Raw genomic sequence first — 25,547 nt, 5'->3', positions numbered from 1 at the left:
CCATTTACTGGTCCCCTCAGATAAGAACTGTGCTCTTATTGGGAGACACTAGCATTTAATCCGAAGGCATTAGCTTTTTTCTTTCTTTCTTTCTTTTTTTTTTTTTTCAATTACAGTTTGGACCCACGGTCGAAGTTGCATCCCTAAAGGTAAGGTCTTCCCCTCTCTCCCTGCTTTTTCTTCATTCTGAATGCAAGTAATCTTTCGTATTTGCAAAGTGTCTGTTGGGGTTGAAGAATGAAAAGCGTTTCAGTGTCGTGGCTTATCACGCTTCTGCTGAAAAACTCTGAGGGGGGCTCAGGAAACTGGGTCTCATTAACACAGATCCTTTGCGGCACGTGTGATGCTCTCTCGGAGTCCTGGGGATTCCGCGCATGAGACTTTCTATATCTAGCTTTGGAGTTTGTCTTTGAAGCAATTGCAAAATGCAAAATCAGTTTTCTCCTTTAAAAAGAAAAAACACGAGCATTCTATGCTACAGCTTTTTAGCACTAATTAGTGAGACAGTGAGATGACGTCTAAATGGACAGATGGAATGGATCAACCCTTGACTTACCAAAGTACAAACCTGCATGTTGTCTCATAGTCTGTCAAATAAAAATTTAAATGGTGAGAAAGCAGTTTCAGCAAGACAGAGTACTTCAATTTTGGTATCAGTGATTGCAATTTGAATGGAGAAATGGGGAAAAAAAGTTTCCCAAATGGAGCTTTCCCAAAAAAAGGGTATCTTTTAAAATTACAATATGGATTACATAGGATGACTGTCCACGGAGTTTGTACATGGCAAGAAGTTAACCTTAAAGGAAAAAGCTGAGAGAAATATTCAAAATAGTATGAGTAAAAGAACACACACACACACACACACACACACACACACAAAACATAATAAAGTTTGTCAAAATGCAGATAGAGGGAAAAATAAACTGTCATTTTAACACAATAATGCCAAACCAAGTTCTTCACATTTCTACTTGCTATTCTAGTGTGCAATCCTTGTAACTGCTGAGTCTGGAGTGTGGGAATCCCAAACTCTCCACATGCCAGAGAGACCCTAAAACTTTAGCCCGATTGTTCTTTTTAACGAGGCGAGGCAGCCAGTTCCCAGCCCTTCTCTGCATCCGGCATGTGTTCTCAGAGGTGTGAAGGCTGCCAGAAAGAGAAGGACTCCCTGCTTGCTGCTAGGTGCTGGAAATGAATCGGAGAAGGAGAAAAGTATAAAGAGCCAGAAAACATCTTAGCATCCTCTGTCCTCTGTGTTTTATAGAAGCCAGTGGTAGGCAGCTTCTATATATTGTGTGTATATAAATCACAATTCATATACAACAAACGAGGTGCAGGAAGCAGTAGACTTCTCACACAGTAGGAGAGCCACAAACAACTCCTTTCCAAATGCATGATTAAGTACTTGTCAGCACTGGCAAGGAACAAGGAGTCTGACATTTCAGCCACACCAGAGCCAGGGAGATGGTTAGGCCCGGTGCAATGCATTCACCCAACTGTCAGGGAATGAAAAAACAATGCATGTGATGCTAATAGTTTCTGAATTTCTACCATTTCTCTCTTGCCAGGCAGGCTCTCTCACTGGGCTGTGACCAATAGCCCGCAGCCATGAGTTCCGACGCCGAGATGGCCGTTTTCGGGGAGGCTGCTCCTTACCTCCGGAAGTCTGAAAAGGAGCGAATCGAGGCTCAGAACAAGCCTTTTGATGCCAAGTCATCGGTGTTTGTGGTGGATGTTAAGGAGTCTTTCGTAAAAGCAACGGTGCAGAGCAGGGAAGGGGGGAAGGTGACAGCCAAGACCGAAGGTGGAACTGTGAGTAAAACCATCTAGAGCTGGGGACACTACACTGCGGGGCTAGTTTGACTTAGTTCCCAACTTAATATCTCTTGCTTATGGACAGACTGTAACAGTAAAAGATGATCAAGTCTACCCCATGAACCCTCCCAAGTACGACAAGATCGAGGACATGGCCATGATGACCCACCTGCACGAGCCCGCTGTGCTGTACAACCTCAAAGAGCGTTACGCAGCCTGGATGATCTACGTGAGTTCGCTATCCTGGCCTTTTGATCAAGAGAGTGGTTAATATGTCTTTCTCTTTTTTTTAAAAAAAGTAGATGATGAATGTCCCATTCAATAATTATGTCCCCTCTCTTGATGCAGACCTACTCGGGCCTGTTCTGCGTCACTGTCAACCCCTACAAGTGGCTGCCAGTGTATAACGCAGAGGTGGTGGCAGCCTACAGAGGCAAAAAGCGCCAGGAGGCCCCGCCCCACATCTTCTCCATTTCTGACAACGCCTACCAGTTCATGCTGACAGGTGAGTGGCACAAATGTTTTTCATGTGAATTATCACCTAACCCAACAATATCAGAGTCCAAAAGACCTTAAGAAAGAACCGGTTGTTTGTGATTGTTCATGATGTTCTAATTGTTTAGGAAAGTTGCCAAAAGCAGAGCTGGGGGTCGGAGGAGGGGGGGTTAGGCACTATCAAACCAGGGACTAAACTCCACTTGCAATTCCACCCTGGTACTCAGCAACCTAGAGTCATGCTTTACTTTGTGTATTGAATAATGAGAAATGATAACTGAGGGACACACTGCTTGACTAGAAGTGCAAATCACATCATTGACCCCACCCCCTCACAGCTTCAGTTGCTCCTTGTTTGGACTGGCTACTTTTAGAAGTACTGCCATTTTATTTTTTTTATTTTTAATTTATTATTATTTATTATTATTATTTTTTTAATATTTTTATTAGGTATTTTCCTCATTTACATTTCCAATGCTATCCCAAAAGTCCCCCATACCCTCTCCCCCACTCCCCTACCCCCCCCACTCCCCTACCTCTCCCCCACTCCCCTACCCACCCCCCACTCCCACTTTTTGGTCCTGGCGTTCCCCTGTACTGGGGCATATAAAGTTTGCAAGTCCAATGGGCCTCTCTTTCCAGTGATGGCCCACTAGGCCATCTTTTCATCTTTTGATACATATGCAGCTAGAGTCAAGAGCTCCAGGGTACTGGTTAGTTCATATTGTTGTTACACCTATAGGGTTGCAGATCCCTTTAGCTCCTTGGGTACTTTCTCTAGCTCCTCCATTGGGGGCCCTGTGATCCATCCAATAGCTGACTGTGAGCATCCACTTCTGTGTTTGCTAGGCCCCGGCATAATCTCACAAGAGACAGCTATATCTGGGTCCTTCTAGCAAAATCTTGCGAGTGTATGCAATGGTGTTAGCATTTGGAAGCTGATTATGGGATGGATCCCCAGATATGTAGTCTCTAGATGGTCCATCCTTTCGTCACAGCTCCAAACTTTGTCACTGTAACTCCTTCCATTGGTGTTTCGTTCCCAATTCTAAGAAGGGGCAAAGTGTCCACACTTTGGTCTTCGTTTTTCTTGAGTTTCATGTGTTTAGCAAATTGTATCTTATATCTTGGATATCCTAAGTTTCTGGGCTAATATCCACTTATCAGTGAGTACATATTGTGTGAGTTCCTTTGTGATTGGGTTACCTCACTCAGGATGATGCCCTCCAGGTCCATCCATTTGCCTAGGATTTCATAAATTCATTCTTTTTAATAGCTGAGTAGTACTCCATTGTGTAAATGTACCACATTTTCTGTATTTTAAAAGTCATCATATTCTAGATGGTGACTTCTCCTTAGAGAAGGGGGTGTTTGGGATCCCTCATGCTTATAATCAGAAGTTTTCACCCTGCAAAAAAAATTTCACTTTGAGATATGTCTTCCTGATCATTATTTAACAATTCAAAGAAGACCATTCACAAGGTTGTATTCTGGGGCCACAGGAAGAGGAAATGTTTTCTTTGTGAGGTTAGTTCACCCATTTAGAAATGCAGTATTAACCTTGGTTTGAACATCACCATTCCCACCTGTAACAGCACACAATGCATTTCTAGCAGTAGCTATTAATCGGTGGCAAGTGTGCCATTAAAATCTACTGATGGTGACTGAGGGGAGGGGGAGGGAAAGGAAGGAACTGACTTTGGAATATACTGTCCTTTATATGAAGTCAATAGGGTATTCCTCTGTGATGATGTAGTCATGACAGCAATTTATTGCTTTCTTCCTTAACTTGAAAGACTAGAGACTAAATCCCATCTATAACTTTACAATAATATTGTGAAAAAAATCCATGCAAAGTATGATACTTAGCAACTCAAGAAGAATGTATGTGACTGACTTATGTGCTGACCACACACTGCTTCTCTTCCAGATCGGGAGAACCAGTCTATTTTGATCACGTATGTATTTCTATTCTGAAAACTTACTGGTGCTTTCCTCTCACTGGGAAAATGAAAAATAAACCCAAGGAAAAAATTAGGTAGTACTAAAGAAATGATGAGACCAGTGAGGACCTAGGGTCCGCTTTCACTTCATTGTAAAGGGTAGATGGAGTCCAGATGTAAAACAAGAACTCTGCAATTTATCCTGCTGGTCAGTATAGCTTTGAGAGCGCTGTCCATGTGGCATTCCTGGGAGCAGGGAACGTAAAATTTCCTCTTGGGGCTTGGCCAGAGCTCAATCCAGTGCAGAGAGTAGCGCACAGCCTAATGAAGGCAAAGCTTTTGAGGGACAGCATCAGCCATGTTCTTTGAGGCCTACTTAGGGAATTTCTAACCCCTGGGAGTGCTAACTGGAGTCGTATCTCTAGTCTAAGGCAGCCAAGAAGTACACATCACTCAAGATTTCTTACTCCTCCCTCCATGGCTGCTTGGTGGACTCTTCAAGAGCAGGTCTTACTTAGCACCTTGAAAAGAGCCCAGACCATCTTAAGCATCCAAACCACTTGTTAAATGGATAATAAATGGATTCCCTTACTTGTCAAGAGAAACAATATGAGTTACCTGTAGACTAAAATGACCTCACCTAGATGACAGTGACAGAGAGATAGATGTAAAGACAGATGCATGAGAGAGTAAATACTGTTGGCAGAAATAGTTTCACTGAACGCAAAGCTCAATTCTCCACATATTGTTGTTTGTTGGATAGCGGAGAATCCGGGGCTGGGAAGACTGTGAACACGAAGCGTGTCATCCAGTACTTTGCAACAATTGCAGTCACTGGGGAGAAAAAGAAGGAGGAAGCACCTTCTGGAAAAATGCAGGTAAGCTGACTGTCACAGTCCAGAGTCCAGGCTCTTTGGGGCACTTTCAGGCAAGGAAGCCCAGAGCTTGAGATGTGAGGTCTGATCTTTCCCGTGTAGGGGACCCTGGAGGATCAAATCATCAGCGCCAACCCCCTGCTGGAGGCCTTTGGGAATGCCAAGACCGTGAGGAACGACAACTCTTCTCGCTTTGTGAGTCTCTTGGTCTTCTCTGTCTTCCGTTGAAACAATATTGGAAGCATTGCAGCACTCCTACCTGTGTGCTTCAAGCTTTGAAGCTAACATCATCTTTTCCCCTTCCAAGGGTAAATTCATCAGGATCCACTTTGGTACCACAGGGAAACTGGCTTCTGCTGATATTGAAACATGTGAGTAACTGGACCCTCGAACTAGATTCCAAGAATAACAAATGAGGCTTTGGAGGAACACTCTGCAGCTCCTGCTCAGCATGGAGCCTAGAAACCACCTCAGCTGCCAGGCAGGCTTGCCGTGAGTGCCAGCCCTAGGCAATATTCACAGGGTGCTTTACCAACCAACCCAGGCATGAGCTAATGGTTCTGTAGGAACTGCCAGGCATTCTTGGACTCGTTTGAAGTATGCTGGCTCAGAACACGTTCATTTCAAATGGAATATTTCAAAATAGTCAAAGAACAAAGTAACATGGGAGTAGTTGAGTTGCCTGTGGATTCAAAGTATGTGGGTTTTCCTCTTCTGAGCCTCAGTAACTAATTCCCTCAGTAGCTTCTCTATTAGAACACCAGGAGACTCCAAGAAGCAGCAGTTTCTAGTCTAGATTACACTCCAAATGTCAAGGTTCTCTATGATAAGTGAGCGCTCCTTTAGCCAAGTATGTTTTTCCTTCATTTTTGAGGCAGTAAGAGGAAACTCAGTGATTGCAGAGATGTAGCAGGTGGCACCTTATAAACATTGAGCTACTATCTCAAGGGGTCATAAGACTTAACTGATGACCCCAAGTTCTAAAACCATTCGAAGACACTTGGTAATCCCCTCTCATCTGATGTTGGTTCTCCACTATAGATCTTCTGGAGAAGTCTAGAGTCACTTTCCAGCTGAAAGCTGAGAGAAGCTACCACATTTTTTACCAGATTATGTCTAACAAGAAGCCGGATCTAATTGGTAAGAACCTTACATTCATAGATGGAAGTTAGTCTTTCTGTTAACAGTTTCTAATATTAAACATCTACCCTGAATCCTATGTCCCCAGAAATGCTCCTGATCACCACCAACCCATATGACTACGCCTTTGTCAGTCAGGGGGAGATCACGGTGCCCAGCATTGATGACCAAGAAGAGTTGATGGCCACAGATGTAAGTCATGCATTATGAATGAGTCCATGCTAGCAAAAGCCTAGTTAGGGCAAACTACAAATCCTGCCAAGTGAGCTGTGTCTTCTGCCCTTACATCTCTCCTCTTCTGTCTCCTCACAGAGTGCCATTGATATTCTGGGCTTCACTTCTGATGAAAGAGTCTCCATCTATAAGCTCACAGGGGCTGTGATGCATTATGGGAACATGAAGTTCAAGCAGAAGCAACGAGAGGAGCAGGCTGAGCCAGATGGCACTGAAGGTACCAAACCCAAATAGCCAAAGCCAAATAAAACTCTCTGTGTGGGTTAGAAAAGAAAATATAGTCCAAATTCGTGTTTCTTTTGAAGCTGAGCTTCTGGAGAACAATACTCAAATTTATCCCCAAAATAGGCTGTATAAAGCAGTCTAAACACTCTACCTTTGCATACTCTGGGCCCTGGAGGAGGTAACGTTGGGAACATGAATTCTGTTTCTGCAGTTGCTGACAAGGCTGCCTATCTCCAAAATCTGAACTCTGCTGACCTGCTCAAAGCCCTGTGCTACCCCAGGGTCAAGGTCGGCAATGAGTATGTCACCAAAGGCCAGACTGTGCAGCAGGTAAGTGTATGCCCTCTGTGAAGCACACACACCAGAGACCTCCTTGACATTATTAACAATGCCAACAAGAACTGCTCTGTCTCTGAAGGTGTACAACTCCGTGGGTGCCCTGGCCAAGGCTGTCTATGAGAAGATGTTCCTGTGGATGGTCACCCGCATCAACCAGCAGCTGGACACTAAGCAGCCCCGGCAGTACTTCATTGGGGTCTTGGACATTGCTGGCTTTGAGATCTTTGATGTAAGTTGGCAGAAGCTTGGTAGCAGAAGAGTTTTCAAATCTTGTTCTTGTAATCACCAAGGAATGTCAATAAAAACTAGCTGCACATAAACTGATTCATGTAAAAGCTCTGAACAATCTGGACAAGGGTATGAACTTTGAAGTTAAACTAGAGCTCTGTCATTTCCTCCCTGTGTGATTGTGGGGGGTGGCATATGCCTGGTCTCCGCAGAATTTCAACAAGGACCCATCAATTTCTCTAAGACCTTCTTTCCCGTCTTCTTGTCAGTTATAAGACTGCTGCATTTAAAGCTCTTAAAACAGACCCCAATACACAATCAGCAATCAGGAAATGATGGAAAAGATGGTAAAGCGACAATAGTATTCAATCAGTACCAGGAAAGGGGATGTCACATTGATACAGACTTTGAGATCCCTCTCTGCTTAATGAGGGAAATGAAGTGTGTTTTGACCCTAAGGTATCTTCTGCAATGGTCCAGGCATAACAAACATGGCCACTAAATAAACTCAAGTATGTCTGCCTAAAAAAGAATGCTATACAGTCCAGTGAGTAAAGGTAATATGCTCTCTCCTTACCAGTAAGATTTCTAACCGGTCTCATCCTGAAGTTATATTTGTGAACCTTTTTTTTCTATGAGCATATTGATAACTGGATGAAATTTGAGTAAGAGGGCTTGCTATGAGTAAGACAAAACACCCTACCATGCTGAGAGAGCAGTTAGCCTGCCCACTGAGGAAAGCCCAGAGATACTTTCCTGGAGAAACAGAATGCTAATTTCCATCTCCACCTATTTAGTTCAACAGCCTGGAGCAGCTGTGCATCAACTTCACCAACGAGAAACTGCAACAGTTCTTCAACCACCACATGTTCGTGCTGGAGCAGGAGGAGTACAAGAAGGAGGGCATCGAGTGGGAGTTCATTGACTTCGGGATGGACCTGGCGGCCTGCATCGAGCTCATCGAGAAGGTTTGTGTGGCTTGTTCAGATCACAGTTGTGTGGTGTGTAAACAAAAGACTACAAATTGCAATGTATGTGCGATGGAAAAGGATGTCTACTGATAAACAAAATGAGGAAAGCATCCTGATAAATGAGACAAGATGTCTTCTTTAAAAACAAAAGACTACAAATTGCAATGTATGTGCGATGGAAAAGGATGTCTACTGATAAACAAAATGAGGAAAGCATCCTGATAAATGAGACAAGATGTCTTCTTTAAAAAAAAAGTTCATTTTGACTACTTTGCATACACACACACACACACACTACATTGTACATAATATATTTTGGTTATTTCAATCTCACATTACCAATTCTCCCCCCCCCCAGCTCCTGCTAATTCTTGACTCCTCCTCAAAAAGTCACTCTTCTAGTTTTTCTTTTTTTTTTTAATACACTGAGTTTGCATAAGCACACATGAGCATGGGGGAGGGGAGGTGCTCACCACACCATGGACAACTTATCAGTGGCTATCCTACAGAAGAATATGTGCCTTCCCTCTCTAGCTGCCACTAACTACTTGTAGTTCCTCAGGGCACGGTGGGGCCTATGAACCGTCCCATCCAAGGTGGAAGGTTAACAGACCCCATTTTGTACAGGTGTTGGGCAGATAACTAACCACAGGTATTGAGATCATGAGGGCAGTGGCCAGCTCTGTCACACCCAGAAGACACTGGTTCACCCTTCCCCCATCTTTCAGCCCCTGCATTCCTTCTGTCCTTTCTTTTGAGACAGATATGTTCTATAGAGTCCAGAACTCTATGCCTATCCACAATTTACAATCAAAGTCTTACATTGAATGCTATTAGCCTTATAAAAATTTGGCACTAAATAGAACATTTTTTTCTCACTTCTCTGACATGCTTGGACTCACTACTATTGACCTCTGAAGTATGAATTTCTAATGCTGTAGACAGAGGCTTTCAAATTCAAGCTGTGCTAAGCTCATCCAAACACTTAACACCAAGACCGTGCTCTCTGCTCCCACTCCCTTGAGGTTCTTCTGTGGAGGCTGAGTAAGCTTTAGAGTCTGCATTGTTAGCAAGACTAATAACGAACGAGTACAACTGGTCCAGAATGTGTACTTAGAGAAATTCTGCTCCAAGACTTTTAGGTTAAAGACACAAAGTCCAGAAGGGCATAGCCCTCATTTGTCTTCCTTTGCTATCTAGCTAAGAGTCTTATTAAATCAATGACTTCTGGCCAAACAAAGGAGTCTTCACTAGCTCTGTGGAACTGAAGACTGAATTTAGCCATTTGTGTCATCTTTCACTCCTATGAGCAGGCAGAGTTCATGGAGCATTTCTTTCTGTGTTTATTCTTTTAGCCGATGGGCATCTTCTCCATCCTGGAAGAGGAGTGCATGTTCCCCAAGGCGACAGACACCTCCTTCAAGAACAAGCTGTATGAGCAGCATCTTGGAAAGTCCAACAACTTCCAGAAGCCCAAACCCGCCAAAGGCAAGGTTGAGGCTCACTTCTCCCTGGTGCACTATGCGGGCACTGTGGACTACAACATCGCTGGCTGGCTGGACAAGAACAAGGACCCCCTGAATGAGACCGTGGTGGGGCTGTACCAGAAGTCTTCAATGAAAACTCTGGCTTACCTCTTCTCTGGGGCAGCAGCAGCTGCAGAAGCAGGTGATTTTCAATCAGCGATATTTATTCCATGTGGAATTTCTAAGCAGAGAAGTCTGGCTTCTGACTGATTGTGTTTTCCTTTCTCCCCCAGAGTCTGGTGGCGGTGGTGGAAAGAAAGGGGCCAAGAAGAAGGGTTCTTCCTTCCAGACCGTGTCAGCCCTCTTCAGGGTACCAACTTCATTTTCTCTCTAAATGGGTTTAGGGTGTTAGATTATATGCTGCTATATATAAAGGGTGTGGCAGGGCAGGGATATTGTCTTGAAGGCTCTGAAACTGGAGAGGGGTGGGTCAGCTGACAGTGGTAGACCTGAGTTTTAGGGAGAGTCAGAATAACTTTAAAGCAACGCCCCCCCCCCCCCCCCAATGAATAAGATAAGGGTCAGGAGTGAATTACAGAAGTATCAGACGGGAAGCTAAATTGGTAACTCAGTAATGAGGTCATTTAGCATTAAATAAAGAAAATATCCGGCAGGAGAGGATTGCATATATGATGGGCTTTTTCTTGATCCTCTTGGAGCTTGCAAGTGAATTAGGTTCCTAAGTATATACAAGGTAGGAGTCTATCCTTAGTAGAGGCCTCATTTGAAAATGGAGGACTGGTAAATCATGGCAGGAATTGCAGAGCGAGTCAAAAGGAGAAAACATAGGAAACCAGATGTGATAAAAGACTTTCTCTGAAAAATGGTAAACTTTTGATACTCAGTAATATGGTTCTTAGTAGGATGACATAGCTGTGTGCCCGGAGCAAGAAAAGAGCTTGTGAAAATAGAGTGACCAACTGAAGTTTGGAAGGTGGCACTGGATTAGGAGCTAAGCCACGCCAAATATCTTGGTAAAGGCCCCATGTATGAGTGTAGCTCCTTCATATGCTTACGGTACAGTGATAGATATATTACGTATGCCGAGAAATTCATCAGCAGTGAGCAACCATCTCAACAACTAACACGCTCGTGGGCCAAAAGACATAAGTTAGGAGGGCACGTCAAGAACTTAGAAACTTCAGCCACGAGTTTGGAAAATTCAAAACTGGATACTATTCAGTAGAATTGAACCAAAGTGGTGGCTCATGGTTTTTACATCTGTAAATAGGAGTGTTTATAACATCACATACTAAACAAGAAACTCTGGCTCCACAGGAGAATCTGAATAAGCTAATGACCAATCTGAGGAGCACTCACCCCCACTTTGTACGGTGCATCATCCCCAATGAAACCAAGACTCCTGGTAAGACACTTCTGTCATCTATCCAGATAGGCCCCAGTGTGTTTGTCTCAGAGTCTAGACCAGGAAATGCATGTGTTCTTTCAGGTGCCATGGAGCATGAACTGGTCCTGCACCAGCTGAGGTGTAACGGGGTGCTGGAGGGCATCCGCATCTGCAGGAAGGGCTTCCCCAGCAGGATCCTCTATGCAGACTTCAAGCAGAGGTTGTATATTTGTCACTGTGGATTATTTGAAGGCTTTTGGTATTGCTTTATCTTTTTAACAATTAGAAACACAACACATTCAAGTGACTTGGGGACACATTGTAAAGTCCTTTGACTATACAAAGAATAGATACAGGGATAATATAGTTCCTTTGATAATGTTTCTATGATAAGATTTGTTTGGTGACAATAGCTATGTCATTTATTTGGTTGGCTTAAACAGATACAAGGTTTTAAATGCAAGTGCCATCCCTGAGGGACAGTTCATCGATAGCAAGAAGGCTTCTGAGAAGCTCCTGGGCTCCATTGACATTGACCACACTCAGTATAAGTTTGGTCACACCAAGGTAATTCCCCTGAAATCCAGCTTAATGTTTTCCTGTCCCTTTAAACTTTGTGTGAAGTTTCTGATCTGCAACATTGCCTGCACACAGGTCTTTTTCAAAGCTGGTCTTCTGGGGCTCCTAGAGGAGATGAGAGATGACAAGTTGGCTCAGCTTATTACCCGGACCCAGGCTATGTGCAGAGGGTACTTGGCGAGAGTGGAGTACCAGAAGATGGTGGAGAGGAGGTATGAATAAGGGCAACATTCCTTGTTCTAGTCCCTTTATTCCTGATTCCTGTTAGAACCCAACTTTGAACATTTCTGTTATTATCACAGAGAGTCCATCTTCTGCATCCAGTACAACGTCCGCGCCTTCATGAATGTGAAACACTGGCCCTGGATGAAGCTGTATTTCAAGATCAAACCTCTCTTGAAGAGTGCGGAGACAGAGAAGGAGATGGCCAACATGAAGGAAGAATTTGAAAAAGCTAAAGAAAACCTTGCAAAGGCGGAGGCCAAAAGAAAAGAGCTGGAAGAAAAGATGGTAGCTCTGATGCAAGAGAAAAATGACCTGCAGCTCCAAGTTCAGTCTGTGAGTCTCAGAGTTCTCTCTGATGCTAAAATCTCAGCCCAGTGATGATTCCTCAGAATCAAGTGATGATCTAGCAATCGTTTAAATTGACTGCTTTGAGTGTTCTGTAGCATTCCATACACAGCAGTACTGCAAATCAGTTCAGGAGGCGTCTTAGTCGCCTGGATGCAAAACATTCCAAACATTTCTCATTCTTTGTGTTGTTTTTCCTGGCAGATTATGGATGGGAAATAGGGAGATCTTTGCTTTCACACAATCCTACCTATTGACAAATGTCAAAAGAACAATATTATTAGTGAATAGGGAGGAGACCTTATAATAAAAATAAAAATATATCAGTCTTATTTCAATATTCCAAATATTTGACCAATAATATTCTAAAAACTTTCTATACAGTTTTGTTTTAGGAATTTTAGACTACCTAGAAGTATTGGATCAAGGCAAGGCTTTCTATAGACAGTGTCATTTTTTTTTAATGCATGGCATGAGGGATTGGGTTGAAAACCTCACTCTGATGAACCAATAAATATTCAGAAACTTGGAAAATAATATGTGACAAGGGGATACTATCTGATCTATTTTTGTTTCTCCCAAGCTACTGTCAAAACCAAGCATAGAAACATGAAAGGTTGCTCTTTAGTTTTCTGAATTCAGAAGGGGAAACAATCAGTCCCATTGGGTCTTTATTCTGAATACATAACAAAAAGAATTGCTATTATCAAGATTGGCTTGTATCTTTACTGCAGTTTGTAGAGACTGAGGTTTTCCAAAATGAGAAGAATAAAGAGATTATTGAAGAAGAGGTCTAAGCTTGATCTACCTATTCTCTCTCTCTCTCTCTCTCTCTCTCTCTCTCTCTCTGTGTGTGTGTGTGTGTGCGCGCGCACGCGCGCGTGTGTGTATATTAGCAGTATTTCATCTACTACCCACTTAGTAACTATCTCATGCGTTCGTTCTAGAGCCTAGAGATACAAGCAGGTAGTCACAGATTTTATATTTCAAATCCTATTTCTTCATGAGAAACAAGGGTAATACTTATCCAAGGACTACCTGTCTCTATGAACCATTCTCTTTGGTTCTTCCAGTCATTCTTCTCATTCTAAGCTGTCTGTCATTTGAAGATGCTCTTTCCATTTAGGTCACTTTTTATTCTGATGTTCACTGTCCTCTTAGCAAGGTCCTGATATTCAGTTCTTTATTTTAAGATCTTTTTTTTGTATACAAAACTTAAATAAAAATAAACATTAAACAAAGAAAGCCAATTTGAAATTATATGCTGATACCTTAAACATATAACAAAACAATGGTATCGTAGTTTCACTGGGAACCATGTTTTACACTTCTTTGCTATCATTCAAGTTAATAGTCAGTGCCTTGACAATTTTGCTCAGTGTTAGAAAGCTAACTAAAAGAAACCTAATAATACCTTTAAACATCATTTGCTTGCTTGCTTTAAAAATATTAATAAAATCTATAAGGTCTAGGGAACTAAAATCTAAAAATGTCTAATATCTCTTCATAGGAAGCAGACAGCTTGGCCGATGCAGAGGAACGATGCGACCAGCTGATCAAAACCAAAATCCAGCTGGAGGCCAAAATCAAAGAGGTGACCGAGAGAGCTGAGGATGAGGAGGAGATCAACGCAGAGCTCACGGCCAAGAAGAGGAAGCTGGAGGACGAGTGCTCAGAGCTGAAGAAGGACATCGATGACCTTGAGCTGACACTGGCCAAGGTTGAGAAGGAGAAGCACGCCACGGAGAACAAGGTATGAGACGTCTACACGGGAAGCTTATGACTCATTTTAATGAAGAAGTAAGACATAAAACCAAAGCTATTAAGACCCAATGTTTAATGCAAAGCACGTTTGCTTCCCAAGGTGAAAAACCTGACAGAGGAGATGGCAGGCCTGGATGAAACCATCGCCAAGCTGACCAAGGAGAAGAAGGCCCTCCAGGAGGCCCACCAGCAGACCCTGGATGACCTGCAGGCAGAGGAGGACAAAGTCAACACCCTGACCAAAGCCAAAATCAAGCTGGAACAGCAAGTGGATGATGTGAGTCTAACACCTCAGGAACATTTTTTAAAGTTTTATAATTAAACAAGCATGTGCTTGTCTCCCCATGACATAATGGGCATTGCCAAACCACATTCCACACACAAGAACTTTAGGATGTAACTGCTGACATGAAGACCAAGATGAACACACAGGAAAATCAACAAGACAAGTGCTGGATAACAGATATCAGTTAAAAAGAATGAAAGGCATTGAGGGCTTGTTCACCAAGATTTGTATGAACAAACCAGTCTTTAGTTCCCTAGAAACACTGGTGGCTTCAAGAGCCCAAGGGTGATGTCACATGTTCTGTGTAGGAAGCATAGCCACATGTCAATAGACCTCATGCTCAGAGGGACACGAGAACACTGGGCAAGGATATGGAAGATCAGCTGGCCTTACACATGATAAGATATCTAAGAGAGAACCTGTTGGACAAGTGTGAATACAGGTTGCATTAGCCAAGGTCAGGGTGTGAAAACATCCCTTTGCTGTCTACCACAAGTGGGAAATATTGCCCATAAGAGACTCAGTGGGCGGTATAGAAGCCGTGATGCCCCAGCAGTAGTCATGGCACAGACCAGGACACTTCACATTTTAAACACTGACTCTGTACAAAGGGAGGAGTGATGAGGCAGGTCTTTCTAATTCACTAATTCATAACCTGCCCCCTCCCCGCCCCAGAGCATGCTGATACACTATGTCACCAACTCAGCCTGGGACAAATGTGTTAGTCTTGGGACTCCATTCACAAATTGTTAACTTTTAGCTTGAAGGCTCTCTGGAACAAGAAAAGAAAATCCGAATGGATCTTGAAAGAGCCAAGAGGAAACTGGAGGGAGACCTGAAACTGGCCCAAGAGTCCACAATGGACGTAGAAAACGATAAACAGCAGCTTGATGAGAAACTCAAAAAGTAAGTGGTGAAGATAAAGGTCTCAGGGTGTGTGGAGGGATTATTATCAATGGCTCTGTAACTGACACAAGGATTTTCCCTATAGGAAAGAGTTTGAAATGAGCAATCTGCAGAGCAAGATTGAGGATGAGCAGGCCCTCGGCATGCAGTTGCAGAAGAAGATCAAGGAGTTGCAGGTACGTCCATGGCTTCTATCTGTCTAATTCATCATTAAAAGTAAAACGATTGACCCAAGAAGCTGAGTCGGTCTTTTCCACCACCCCCCCAGGCCCGCATTGAGGAGCTGGAGGAGGAAATCGAGGCAGAGCGGGCCTCCAGGGCCAAAGCAGAGAAGCAGCGCTCTGATCTCTCCCGGGAACTGGAGGAGATCAGCGAGAGGCTGGAAGAAGCTGGCGGAGCCACTTCAGCCCAGATCGAGATGAACAAGAAGAGAGAGGCTGAGTTCCAGAAAATGCGCAGGGACCTGGAGGAGGCCACGCTGCAGCATGAAGCCACAGCAGCCACTCTGAGGAAGAAGCACGCAGACAGTGTGGCTGAGCTCGGGGAGCAGATCGACAACCTGCAGCGGGTGAAGCAGAAGCTGGAGAAGGAGAAGAGCGAGATGAAGATGGAGATCGATGACCTCGCTAGTAACATGGAGGTCATCTCCAAATCCAAGGTACAAACTTGACATAAACGTCACAGAGATTTCAGTAGATAAATCATTAGGAACTCACAGGGGGATCAATACAAGTTGGGACTAGGGAAATGGGGAGTAAGTCTGATGTGTTCACCCTAAGTGAGAATAGCTATACCCAAATAATAGGAGTGAAAACAGAGCTCCTTCAGAAACCAAACATTACTATCCAGCTATATATTTTGAGGTTTTAAAATGCTTTAAATATCAACCATAGTGCTTTTCATTCATCCTTTACGATCAAACAAAATTTGCTTCTCACAAACAGCCTCAGTTGGGCATCATTATCTTAAACCAGTTAAGAAGATCTAGAGAAGGCACTGGATTCACCGAACAACATAGTAGCAGTATGCTCAGACCATGTCTTGTTATTCTTCTCATGATAGCTGAAGCTTGTTATTATCTTTCTCAAATCAACATCTATGTCTGGATCACTCAAATGTTCTTTGGTGCAAGTTTTTGCTTGAATAGCCCCTACAACTCTTTGGATACAGGGAAACCTTGAGAAGATGTGCCGCACACTGGAGGACCAAGTGAGCGAGCTGAAGACCAAGGAGGAGGAACAGCAGCGGCTGATCAATGAGCTGACTGCGCAGAGGGGACGTCTGCAGACTGAGTCAGGTAGGCTGTATTCTGGAACCACAAACTTACCATGGGTGTTCAATTTGCTGAACACTTTATTGAGTTACTTGAAGTCACATATTACCTTCCGTGGAAGCACCTCATTATTGAGCAATGGCATTAAGTTGCTTTTTTTCTCAGAAGAAGATAGGTAGTTCAGTAGGTAGGTAGGTAGATAGATAGATAGATTGGTTGATACAATCATTTTTTGTTTTGAACATCATATAGCAGTTTTGGATGCAGTCAAAAAGTTATCAAGTATGAGTTGGGCATTTAGGCACATATCCATAGTTGTAGTCCCAGGGAGTTGAGGTAGAAGAATGCTATATTTAAGATCAACCTGGCATATGCTGTGTGCTTTAGGCTTGCTTAGACTACATATCAAGGCCTGATCTCAAAACAAACAGAATTATCAAATACAAAGTTTATCTCCCTATTGACTCCCCACTTTTCCAAATACTGTTACAAGCTAACAGTTATTTTGTCTCATTAGCCTGATGCTATTCCCATTGAAGGTGACACATCTTGGGAATGAAGGAGCACCTTGTCCAAGTACAAACCTGTGGGGAGTGCACACAGTTCTGTAAGGAAACAGGAACATAAGTGAAGCTGTCATTTTGACCAGCCTGGTCAGGAAGTCTGCAGGAATTCCTTAGTGACTTGACCAACTTTCTACTAAAGTCATGTTGCTCCTCCCATGACACTCAAAGACTGTATTATTGTTGTTAAGGTGGGCAGGACGTTCAGAGTAAAACAAACACTATTCTCAAGCTAGGATACTCCCCCAAATTTCTCCTCTTCAGCACACGTTTTCTTACACTTATCAGTGGCATGATCTTAAAAGGCTAAACATTAAACATGTGGTTTCTAATAAATTTCAAAACAGGTAAGACAAGTAACGAATTTTCACGGGGGGTACTGCCACAAGGCTTGTATTTTCTGAATATGTTACCTCAAGAACAGAAGACAAACTTATGCACCGTTTGGTTTGGGAGCTGTTTACAATTTAGAACCAACTCATTCTGGGATCAGAAAGACCATCTCTTGCTTTCCCAACATGGACAGACCTCTCTCAAAGTGTCTACTGAGCATCAGTTCTGCATATGAGGTCTACTATTTGAAGATTCCCATTTCCCACCAAAAAAAAAAAAAATGTTACAGGTGGCCAACACAGTAACTCGGTAGCCAGAAAGCATCTGAGTGCGTTGACTGTTCTCTGTACATTGTTTTTCATATGTTTGCTTACCTCTTGCAATGCAATCATATCATCTTAAATATCTCCCAAAACCTTGGTTGATCATAAAGAGTTTGGCTCAAAAATTGCCTATATTCTCATTGTTCAAAGATTTGCTCATCAGCCTTGAAGTGGATGATGGACATATGATATAGCCTCCATCTGTCACCATGCTTTAGACTTGGTACCTCCTTTGTTCCAGTTTTTATTTTAGAGTTTTAATGTCTAATGTCAGGCTGAATTTTCTGGACCTTTTTTTTTTTTTTTTACAGGTGAATACTCACGCCAGCTAGATGAAAAGGATTCATTAGTTTCCCAGCTCTCCAGGGGCAAACAGGCATTCACTCAACAGATTGAGGAGCTGAAGAGGCAGCTTGAAGAGGAGATAAAGGTGATCTGGCTTTTTGTTGTTGTCATGGTTATCATTGGTCTTGCAGTTGTTTATACTTATACTGTGTGTGTAGGTTCCCCACCCCCCTTTGTTGGTGGGATCCTTAGCTTAGAGAATAAATACCAATTTAAAAACAAAAAATTCAACCTCTAAACTCTTATTTTTTAGGCCAAGAGTGCCTTAGCTCATGCTCTTCAGTCCTCCCGCCATGACTGTGACCTGCTGCGGGAACAGTATGAAGAAGAACAGGAAGCCAAGGCTGAGCTACAGAGGGCCATGTCCAAAGCCAACAGTGAAGTGGCCCAGTGGAGGACGAAATATGAGACAGATGCCATCCAGCGCACGGAGGAGCTGGAGGAAGCCAAGTATGTGCCTGACTTGGTTAAAATGGCAGTATATCTACTAACAAAGTGCTTGGGTCAGGAATTCTCTGTGGGCAGAGGGTCCTTGCTTTCTCAAAGCTAAAGAATGCTAGAGAAAAATGTGAACATCAATCCATTCAAGAAATATAAATACCCTAGGTAGTCTGTGGAAATATATGACAGAAGTCCATGGCAGACAGAGAAAAGAAGAAGGCAAAAGGAAGCTGAATGGTATTTTTTCAAAGGGGAGAACTTTTGACCTCATTCTGTCTACACAGATGCAGATAGAATTAGTATAATAGCTTATTCAGTTAATTATATACTCTCACGTACTTCTCCCCTTCTCTCTCAACCACTAATGCAATAATTGGCCTAGGGGTATGAGTGCAATGAGAAAAATAATCTGGATTGATAGTAGCTCTCTTTTTATATGCAAAAATATGACTGTAAGAGGAAATAAAAAGATGTGATCAAGGCCCAATGTGGTATACAGATGGAGACACTGCAGTAAGCAAGAAAGCACACAGTTTTATAAAGGAATAGATATACACTGCCATATGAAAGTTTAAGGCTGAAATTTTGTGAGGAAGGATCTAGGTAGGAAAGAGTCTTACTCATCAGTTTAAGGTACCCTTAGGCATTCATTTTCATAATAGTGCACAATCTATATACTGATGAAATCAATGTTTCTGTAGATGCTTAAGAGTGATTTTGAAATAAACTCTAAGAGCTGCATTTGTTTTGGAAAAGATTGTTTTAATAGACAGATTAACAAAAACCTGGCAAAAATGAGAAGAGATACAATTACTCAAAGACAAGGATGTCTCATTTAAATTTAACATGGTCAACATTTGAGTACTTAGTATGTGGGCCAGCCTAGAAGAACACAAAGATTATCAAAATTCAGACTCCACTCTCTGAGCATTAAAACTGAATGCAGACTCAGATATAACTGGCAGGAATTTGACGCAGATTCTGAGTTCTACAAAGGAAGGCAAATGGGTCAAGCTGGCTCAAGCTCCATAAAGTATAACTATGCTGAAATGTGGCTGCATTTAGCACTTGGTGGTAGGAGAGCAACAGTGAATTCCCAGAGAACCCATTGTGTCAAACAAGCTTCAGAAACACTGGTTGGGGAGTCTGGCTTTGGAAATAGTTACTTAGAGCTGTTTTGAAACAGTCGGTTCTACTGCTTACCATTCACATCTACTATCCATTTTCGTTTCTCAGGAAGAAGCTGGCTCAGCGTCTGCAGGATGCTGAGGAGCATGTAGAAGCTGTGAACGCCAAGTGTGCTTCCCTGGAGAAGACGAAGCAGCGGCTGCAGAACGAGGTGGAGGACCTCATGATTGATGTGGAGAGGACCAATGCCGCCTGCGCTGCCCTGGACAAGAAGCAGAGAAACTTTGACAAGGTGTGCTTCTAGAACCTTCTACAGTCTTTAATGTGACCAGCCTTCCAAACTACTTGGCTGTCCTCATCCATTAGCAGGAACTGTGGTGTGTGTGTGTGTGTGTGTGTTCCTTTGTTAGTTTTTCTCCTTCATAATTATTTTTCAATCTGAGACCACTCAGATCAAACTCAGAGTTTCTAGAACACACAGCTTATACCCTGCATCCTCAAACTTTATCAGCTATATCTTCTTCTTCATCCCTTGCTCTTCAGATACTGGCAGAATGGAAACAGAAGTATGAGGAAACCCATGCTGAACTTGAAGCCTCCCAGAAGGAGTCCCGCTCTCTCAGCACAGAGCTGTTCAAGATTAAGAATGCTTATGAGGAATCTTTAGACCATCTTGAAACCTTGAAAAGGGAGAATAAGAATTTGCAACGTGAGTGTCTCTCCCATTTTCCTTAACCAGATATTTGAAGGAACACCCCACCATCTCTATACACATTTCTATTTCCTTTTTCCTAACAGAGGAGATTTCTGACCTCACTGAACAGATTGCAGAAGGAGGGAAACGCATCCATGAACTGGAGAAAATAAAGAAGCAAATTGAGCAGGAAAAATCTGAGCTCCAGGCTGCTTTAGAGGAAGCAGAGGTAGACACACTATTGAACATTTCACAACAATTATAGAAGGAACTAGGTCCTTGCTCTGGGGTGCAAAGATTGGTGAATCAAAAACATAAAAAAAATGATTCTTTATTCTCTCCAGTGAGTATGAAGGTAAAGAATGAATACAAGTACCAGAAGTATATTTTAAGAGCTGTGGTAGAATCAGAAAACAAACAAATATGAGTAAGGGAAGGGTCTGTCCTTAAGAACCATCTGGCTGGAGAAAAGTGCATAGCTTCGACAATTATGCACATCACGTATTTTTATAGCACAAAGACAGGAACAAGTGAGGTGGGATAATTTAACCTTCCTTGAACACTGCACAGTGCCATTCTCCTGCTAACACTGGCTCTCGCTGTCCTGAAGGCATCTCTGGAGCACGAGGAGGGAAAGATTCTGCGCATCCAGCTGGAGCTGAACCAGGTCAAGTCTGAGATCGACAGGAAGATTGCTGAGAAGGATGAGGAGATCGACCAGCTGAAGAGAAACCACATTAGAGTCGTGGAGTCCATGCAGAGCACGCTGGATGCTGAGATCAGGAGCAGGAACGACGCCATCAGGCTCAAGAAGAAGATGGAGGGAGACCTGAACGAGATGGAAATCCAGCTGAACCACTCCAACCGCATGGCTGCCGAGGCCCTGAGAAACTACAGGAACACACAAGGCATCCTCAAGGTAGGTGGCACCAAGAGGTGGTCCCAGATGAGTGGTGTGACCCTGCCTGTGGACACAGTGTCTCAATAATGGTTCATTACACAGGACACCCAGTTGCACCTGGACGATGCTCTCCGGGGCCAGGAGGACCTGAAGGAGCAGCTGGCCATGGTTGAGCGCAGAGCCAACCTGCTGCAGGCTGAGATCGAGGAGCTGCGGGCCACGCTGGAGCAGACTGAGAGGAGCAGGAAGATTGCAGAGCAGGAGCTGCTGGACGCCAGTGAGCGCGTGCAGCTCCTCCACACCCAGGTGTGTAAATAAGTATGAAGGGGAAACTCATGCATGGATATTAACATTGTTCAGAAATATACCCATAATGTTTTATGAAGAGTTTAACATGTTTAACTGGGGAAGACTCACAACATTTTTGTTTATCTGATCTATAACATCCAGCATCGACTGTCCTTTAAAAGTATGCTGTTAACTCAGATAATTTATGGAACCCCTGAGGGATGCTAGTCAATAACTAGTTTACAGGCTCATTTGGACATCTGGTTTTCTGACTTTGTTCTTCAATATTTAATATTTCTGTGTTTGGTATTTTAATCAGAACACCAGCCTCATCAACACCAAGAAGAAGCTGGAGACAGACATTTCCCAAATCCAGGGAGAGATGGAGGACATCGTCCAGGAAGCCCGCAATGCAGAAGAGAAGGCCAAGAAAGCCATCACTGATGTAAGCAGAGGGTGAGATGGAGATAGCAAGCCTGAATCCTGCAGGGACTTGTCAGCCCCTAACCAACTCTATTTTGTCACTCACCAGGCCGCCATGATGGCAGAGGAGCTGAAGAAGGAGCAGGACACCAGCGCCCACCTGGAGCGGATGAAGAAGAACCTGGAACAGACGGTGAAGGACCTGCAGCACCGTCTGGATGAGGCTGAGCAGCTGGCGCTGAAGGGTGGCAAGAAGCAGATCCAGAAACTGGAGGCCAGGGTGGGTGTCCTGGTCAACATGTATTCCTGTCATTCCACTCTAGCACATGACTTTCAATACCTACGACAGCTAGACCTTGTAGGGCATTCTGAGATGAAGAGAAGATAGTCCCTGTTGCTCGACAGCTTAGGTTTGGGCACTTGGAATAAGGATCTACATATAAAACATCAGGCTGGTTGAAGAAGTAGGAACTCATCAACTGATTAAATGATAGAAAATATTTTTATAAATCTGCCTTTGGTAGTGGAAAAGATGGCTCCGTAGTTAAGAACACTTACTGCTCATGCATAGGCCCACCCACGAGATGACACACAACCATCTGCAACACCAATTCCAGGGGATCTGATAACCACTTCCGAGCTCTGTGGTGCACATAGACACATGCAAGCAAACACTCATACACATAAAGTAAAATAAGCAAATCCAAAACCAAAAATTTTTTTAATCCACCTTCTGGTGTAGGTCCGTGAACTTGAAGGAGAAGTGGAAAATGAACAGAAGCGCAACGTGGAAGCTATCAAGGGTCTGCGCAAACATGAGAGAAGAGTGAAAGAACTCACTTACCAAGTAAGGAAAAACCCTTTCTGGGCTCCTACCCCTATGCGCAAAACATTAAAAACCATAGATACAGAATAGAGAAGGGATATTTATGTTTTCAAGAAACTCACACTTTAAATATCTTTCAGACTGAGGAAGACCGCAAGAACGTTCTCAGGCTCCAGGACCTTGTGGACAAACTGCAATCAAAGGTCAAGGCCTACAAGAGACAAGCTGAGGAAGCGGTGAGATCAAAACCCCTGACGTGATTGGGTGGTCAGCAGACAAAACAAAACCAAACCCAAAAAGATGAGCAAGACAAGGAAGGATCCATCAGAGGATCTAGCAAGGGTCTAAGAATGTTGTGCAACTGACCATTCTGAAACAAGCCAGAGAGAAATGTACTAGTGAGAATAAGGATGGGGGTGTAGCTCAGTGGAAGAATGTGGGTAGGCTTCTCTGAGGCCCTGAGTCCAATTGTAAGCATTAACCCAACCAACCAAAGCATAGTCCCTATCGTGTTCTAGAGAGGGGGGAGGAGGAATGTACAGCACAGTCTTGTCATTGAGTCAGCAAGACTGAGGAAGAGAACGGTGTACCTGGGGCCAGAGAACCGGGCAGAAAGTAGCTCACAAGGTCTTCTGGGTCCTGGAAAGAAGCCTGCATCATAATACAAATGCAATCAGGCCACAGAATCAAGGGAAAGATCCCCTTCCAGGAGAGATGTGGCCTGCTTTTTATTTTTAAGGGTCCTTACTACAGTGTAGAGAAAAGATTGTTGGAGAACCCAAGTAGGTGCAGGAATGTGTGTTTTCAGGTAGGTGTGTGGCTTGTATTAAGGCAGAAATAAAATAAGGAGAATTGATGAGTTTCAGGATTCATCCTGGAGAGGGAAGGCATTAGGCTTGCCAGTAGGCTGGCCCTGGAAGTAAAAAGAAGCAAAGCAGGCATAATCCACCAAGTTGTGGTATGAGTAGCCAGGTGGGTGAAGTAAGATATAACTGAAATGGAAATAAAGGGAACCAGATGTTCCGGATGAGAAGGAAATAGGAATTCTACTTTCATTCCATCGCAAGTCATTGTTACATACACACTGAAGAGATCCAGGGCAAAGCTGATGTGTCATGCATACTATGGAGTGCAGAAGGTTCAGTAGTGCTCTGACTGCAGCCTGACGCCATCACATTTCCTGACTCATCCTAAGGAGTCGTTTCACTTGTGTCTCTGTGGAGACATATACCTGTACATTGCAGATAAGGTCCTCTGTCCACTGGTGGCTTTTGTTTACCTTCTGAGCTCTTAGCTCTAAGAGGAAGAGAAAGAGGAAGAAGAGAGCAAAGGAAGAAGAGAGAACAGACACACACAAACACACACACACACACACACACACACACACACACACGGGCACCTCACACCCACAGCCTGGCAAAACACGCACCTTCCCTCCACTCCAGCTCTTGCTTTTTTCTACTGTGAAAGGAAGATGCAACAGCTTTCCTGAGCCACCCCATTTAAAGGCATTTTAAGCTTCATAAATGTTCTAAATCTGAATGTCATATTTTGCGAAGGTTCTTAATAAGACACTAAAAAAAAAGAATAATTACTGGAGACTAAATTAAAACTGGCCTTTCAAAATTCATTACTATATCTTCAAGCATAATCAAAGACAACTTGGATTATTTTAGAGAATAATAAACATGTTTAATTTCTAAACTTTATTAAGTGGGGGATAATTTATGACCCAAGTGGCAATAATTTATATTCAGTTTGGTGTCATAGGGATTGCTTGTGTGAGTCTCGTTCATCCTCTGGAGCCTCAACAGCAGCAATGACAACAGAGCCTGGGAACCTGGCACAATCATAGTAGTGTTAGCTTTTCTGAAAGAAAATTTGTTCTTTTTTTTTTTAAGTCAGACAATGTCATCTGTGTTTACCAATGGCTGCATGAAGCATATACGGAATTAATAGAACCAAAAAAAAAATGTACACACTTCTCTAGACTTCTTTGAAAATTTATTAGAGTGGATTGGTTTTAAGCAAAAGAGACAGCCAAGATGCACTGACCCTAAAGTCTAGAAATGTGAGCATTTTTTCCTTACAAATGCGTTCTTACTCACAGGAGGAACAGTCCAACGTCAACCTGGCCAAATTCCGCAAGATCCAGCACGAGTTGGAGGAAGCCGAGGAGCGGGCTGACATTGCGGAGTCCCAGGTCAACAAGCTGCGGGTGAAGAGCCGGGAGGTTCACACCAAAATCATAAGCGAAGAGTGATCGATCCAAGTGCAGGAAAGTGACCAAAGAGATGAGCAAAATGTGAAGATCTTTGTCACTCTGTTTTGTACTCATGACTTTTGGAGATAAAAAATTTATCTGCCAAGAGCTCGTCGGTCTTTTCCTTCCCCCTTTCCACGGCGGCCGATCATTTTGTACATGAGGGAGAGAGAAAGAAAAGAACCATTGTGTTTACATCTATGACAAACTCCTTAGTCACCCAGGTTAAGCATGGAGAGCAGCCAGGCCAAGTCCAGTAAGTACCACACACATGCCTGAGGGAAGACGGGGAAGCCTGGAGGCATGCTTGATCACCTTCCTGAAGGGATATGAACACTCCATCCTAAGAGGGAGTAAAAATCAATTAAAATGGCAGTTACATACATACAATCAGAGCAAAAATTAAAAAAATTGTCTGTGACTACTGTCAAAAGTTATTATAGTTATTATAGTAACTTCACTAAAATGACATGAATCACTAAACTGGGGTTAGGATTCTTTG

At 43.2% G+C, this 25,547-nt stretch overlaps 1 protein-coding gene across 1 annotated transcript; it reads left to right on the top strand.

The window, feature by feature from the left end:
• Positions 1–1,608: 1,608 nt before the first annotated feature.
• Positions 1,609–25,045, top strand: LOC110304375 (myosin-1). The gene is made up of 38 exons (XM_021175700.3): positions 1,609–1,812; positions 1,901–2,044; positions 2,164–2,320; positions 4,241–4,268; positions 5,017–5,131; positions 5,231–5,323; positions 5,436–5,499; positions 6,170–6,268; positions 6,357–6,460; positions 6,581–6,719; positions 6,939–7,057; positions 7,146–7,295; positions 8,092–8,262; positions 9,621–9,933; positions 10,025–10,101; positions 11,070–11,157; positions 11,242–11,359; positions 11,583–11,706; positions 11,794–11,930; positions 12,021–12,276; positions 13,799–14,041; positions 14,153–14,329; positions 15,099–15,244; positions 15,330–15,420; positions 15,513–15,902; positions 16,415–16,541; positions 18,048–18,166; positions 18,335–18,531; positions 19,759–19,942; positions 20,194–20,359; positions 20,449–20,573; positions 20,955–21,263; positions 21,348–21,551; positions 21,853–21,978; positions 22,066–22,236; positions 22,699–22,803; positions 22,923–23,018; positions 24,893–25,045. Exons 1-38 carry the CDS (start codon positions 1,609–1,611, stop codon positions 25,043–25,045), a joined length of 5,829 nt encoding a protein of 1,942 aa, XP_021031359.1.
• Positions 25,046–25,547: the final 502 nt, after the last annotated feature.

The sequence above is a fragment of the Mus caroli genome, unplaced genomic scaffold (assembly GCF_978045245.1).
Source record: "Mus caroli unplaced genomic scaffold, Mus_caroli_1 scaffold_13, whole genome shotgun sequence".
Lineage (NCBI taxonomy): Eukaryota > Metazoa > Chordata > Mammalia > Rodentia > Muridae > Mus > Mus caroli.
Note: the sequence above shows the minus strand (reverse complement) of the source record. Positions and strands in the feature narration are given on the sequence as shown.

Coding starts and splice junctions, on each gene's coding strand:
- LOC110304375 (XM_021175700.3), top strand. CDS start 1,609: ATGAGTTCCGACGCCGAGATGGCCGTTTTCGGGGAGGCTGCTCCTTAC. Junction 11,360..11,582: donor TATGCAGACTTCAAGCAGAG/GTTGTATATTTG, acceptor TGGCTTAAACAG/ATACAAGGTTTTAAATGCAA. Junction 20,574..20,954: donor CTGCTTTAGAGGAAGCAGAG/GTAGACACACTA, acceptor GCTGTCCTGAAG/GCATCTCTGGAGCACGAGGA.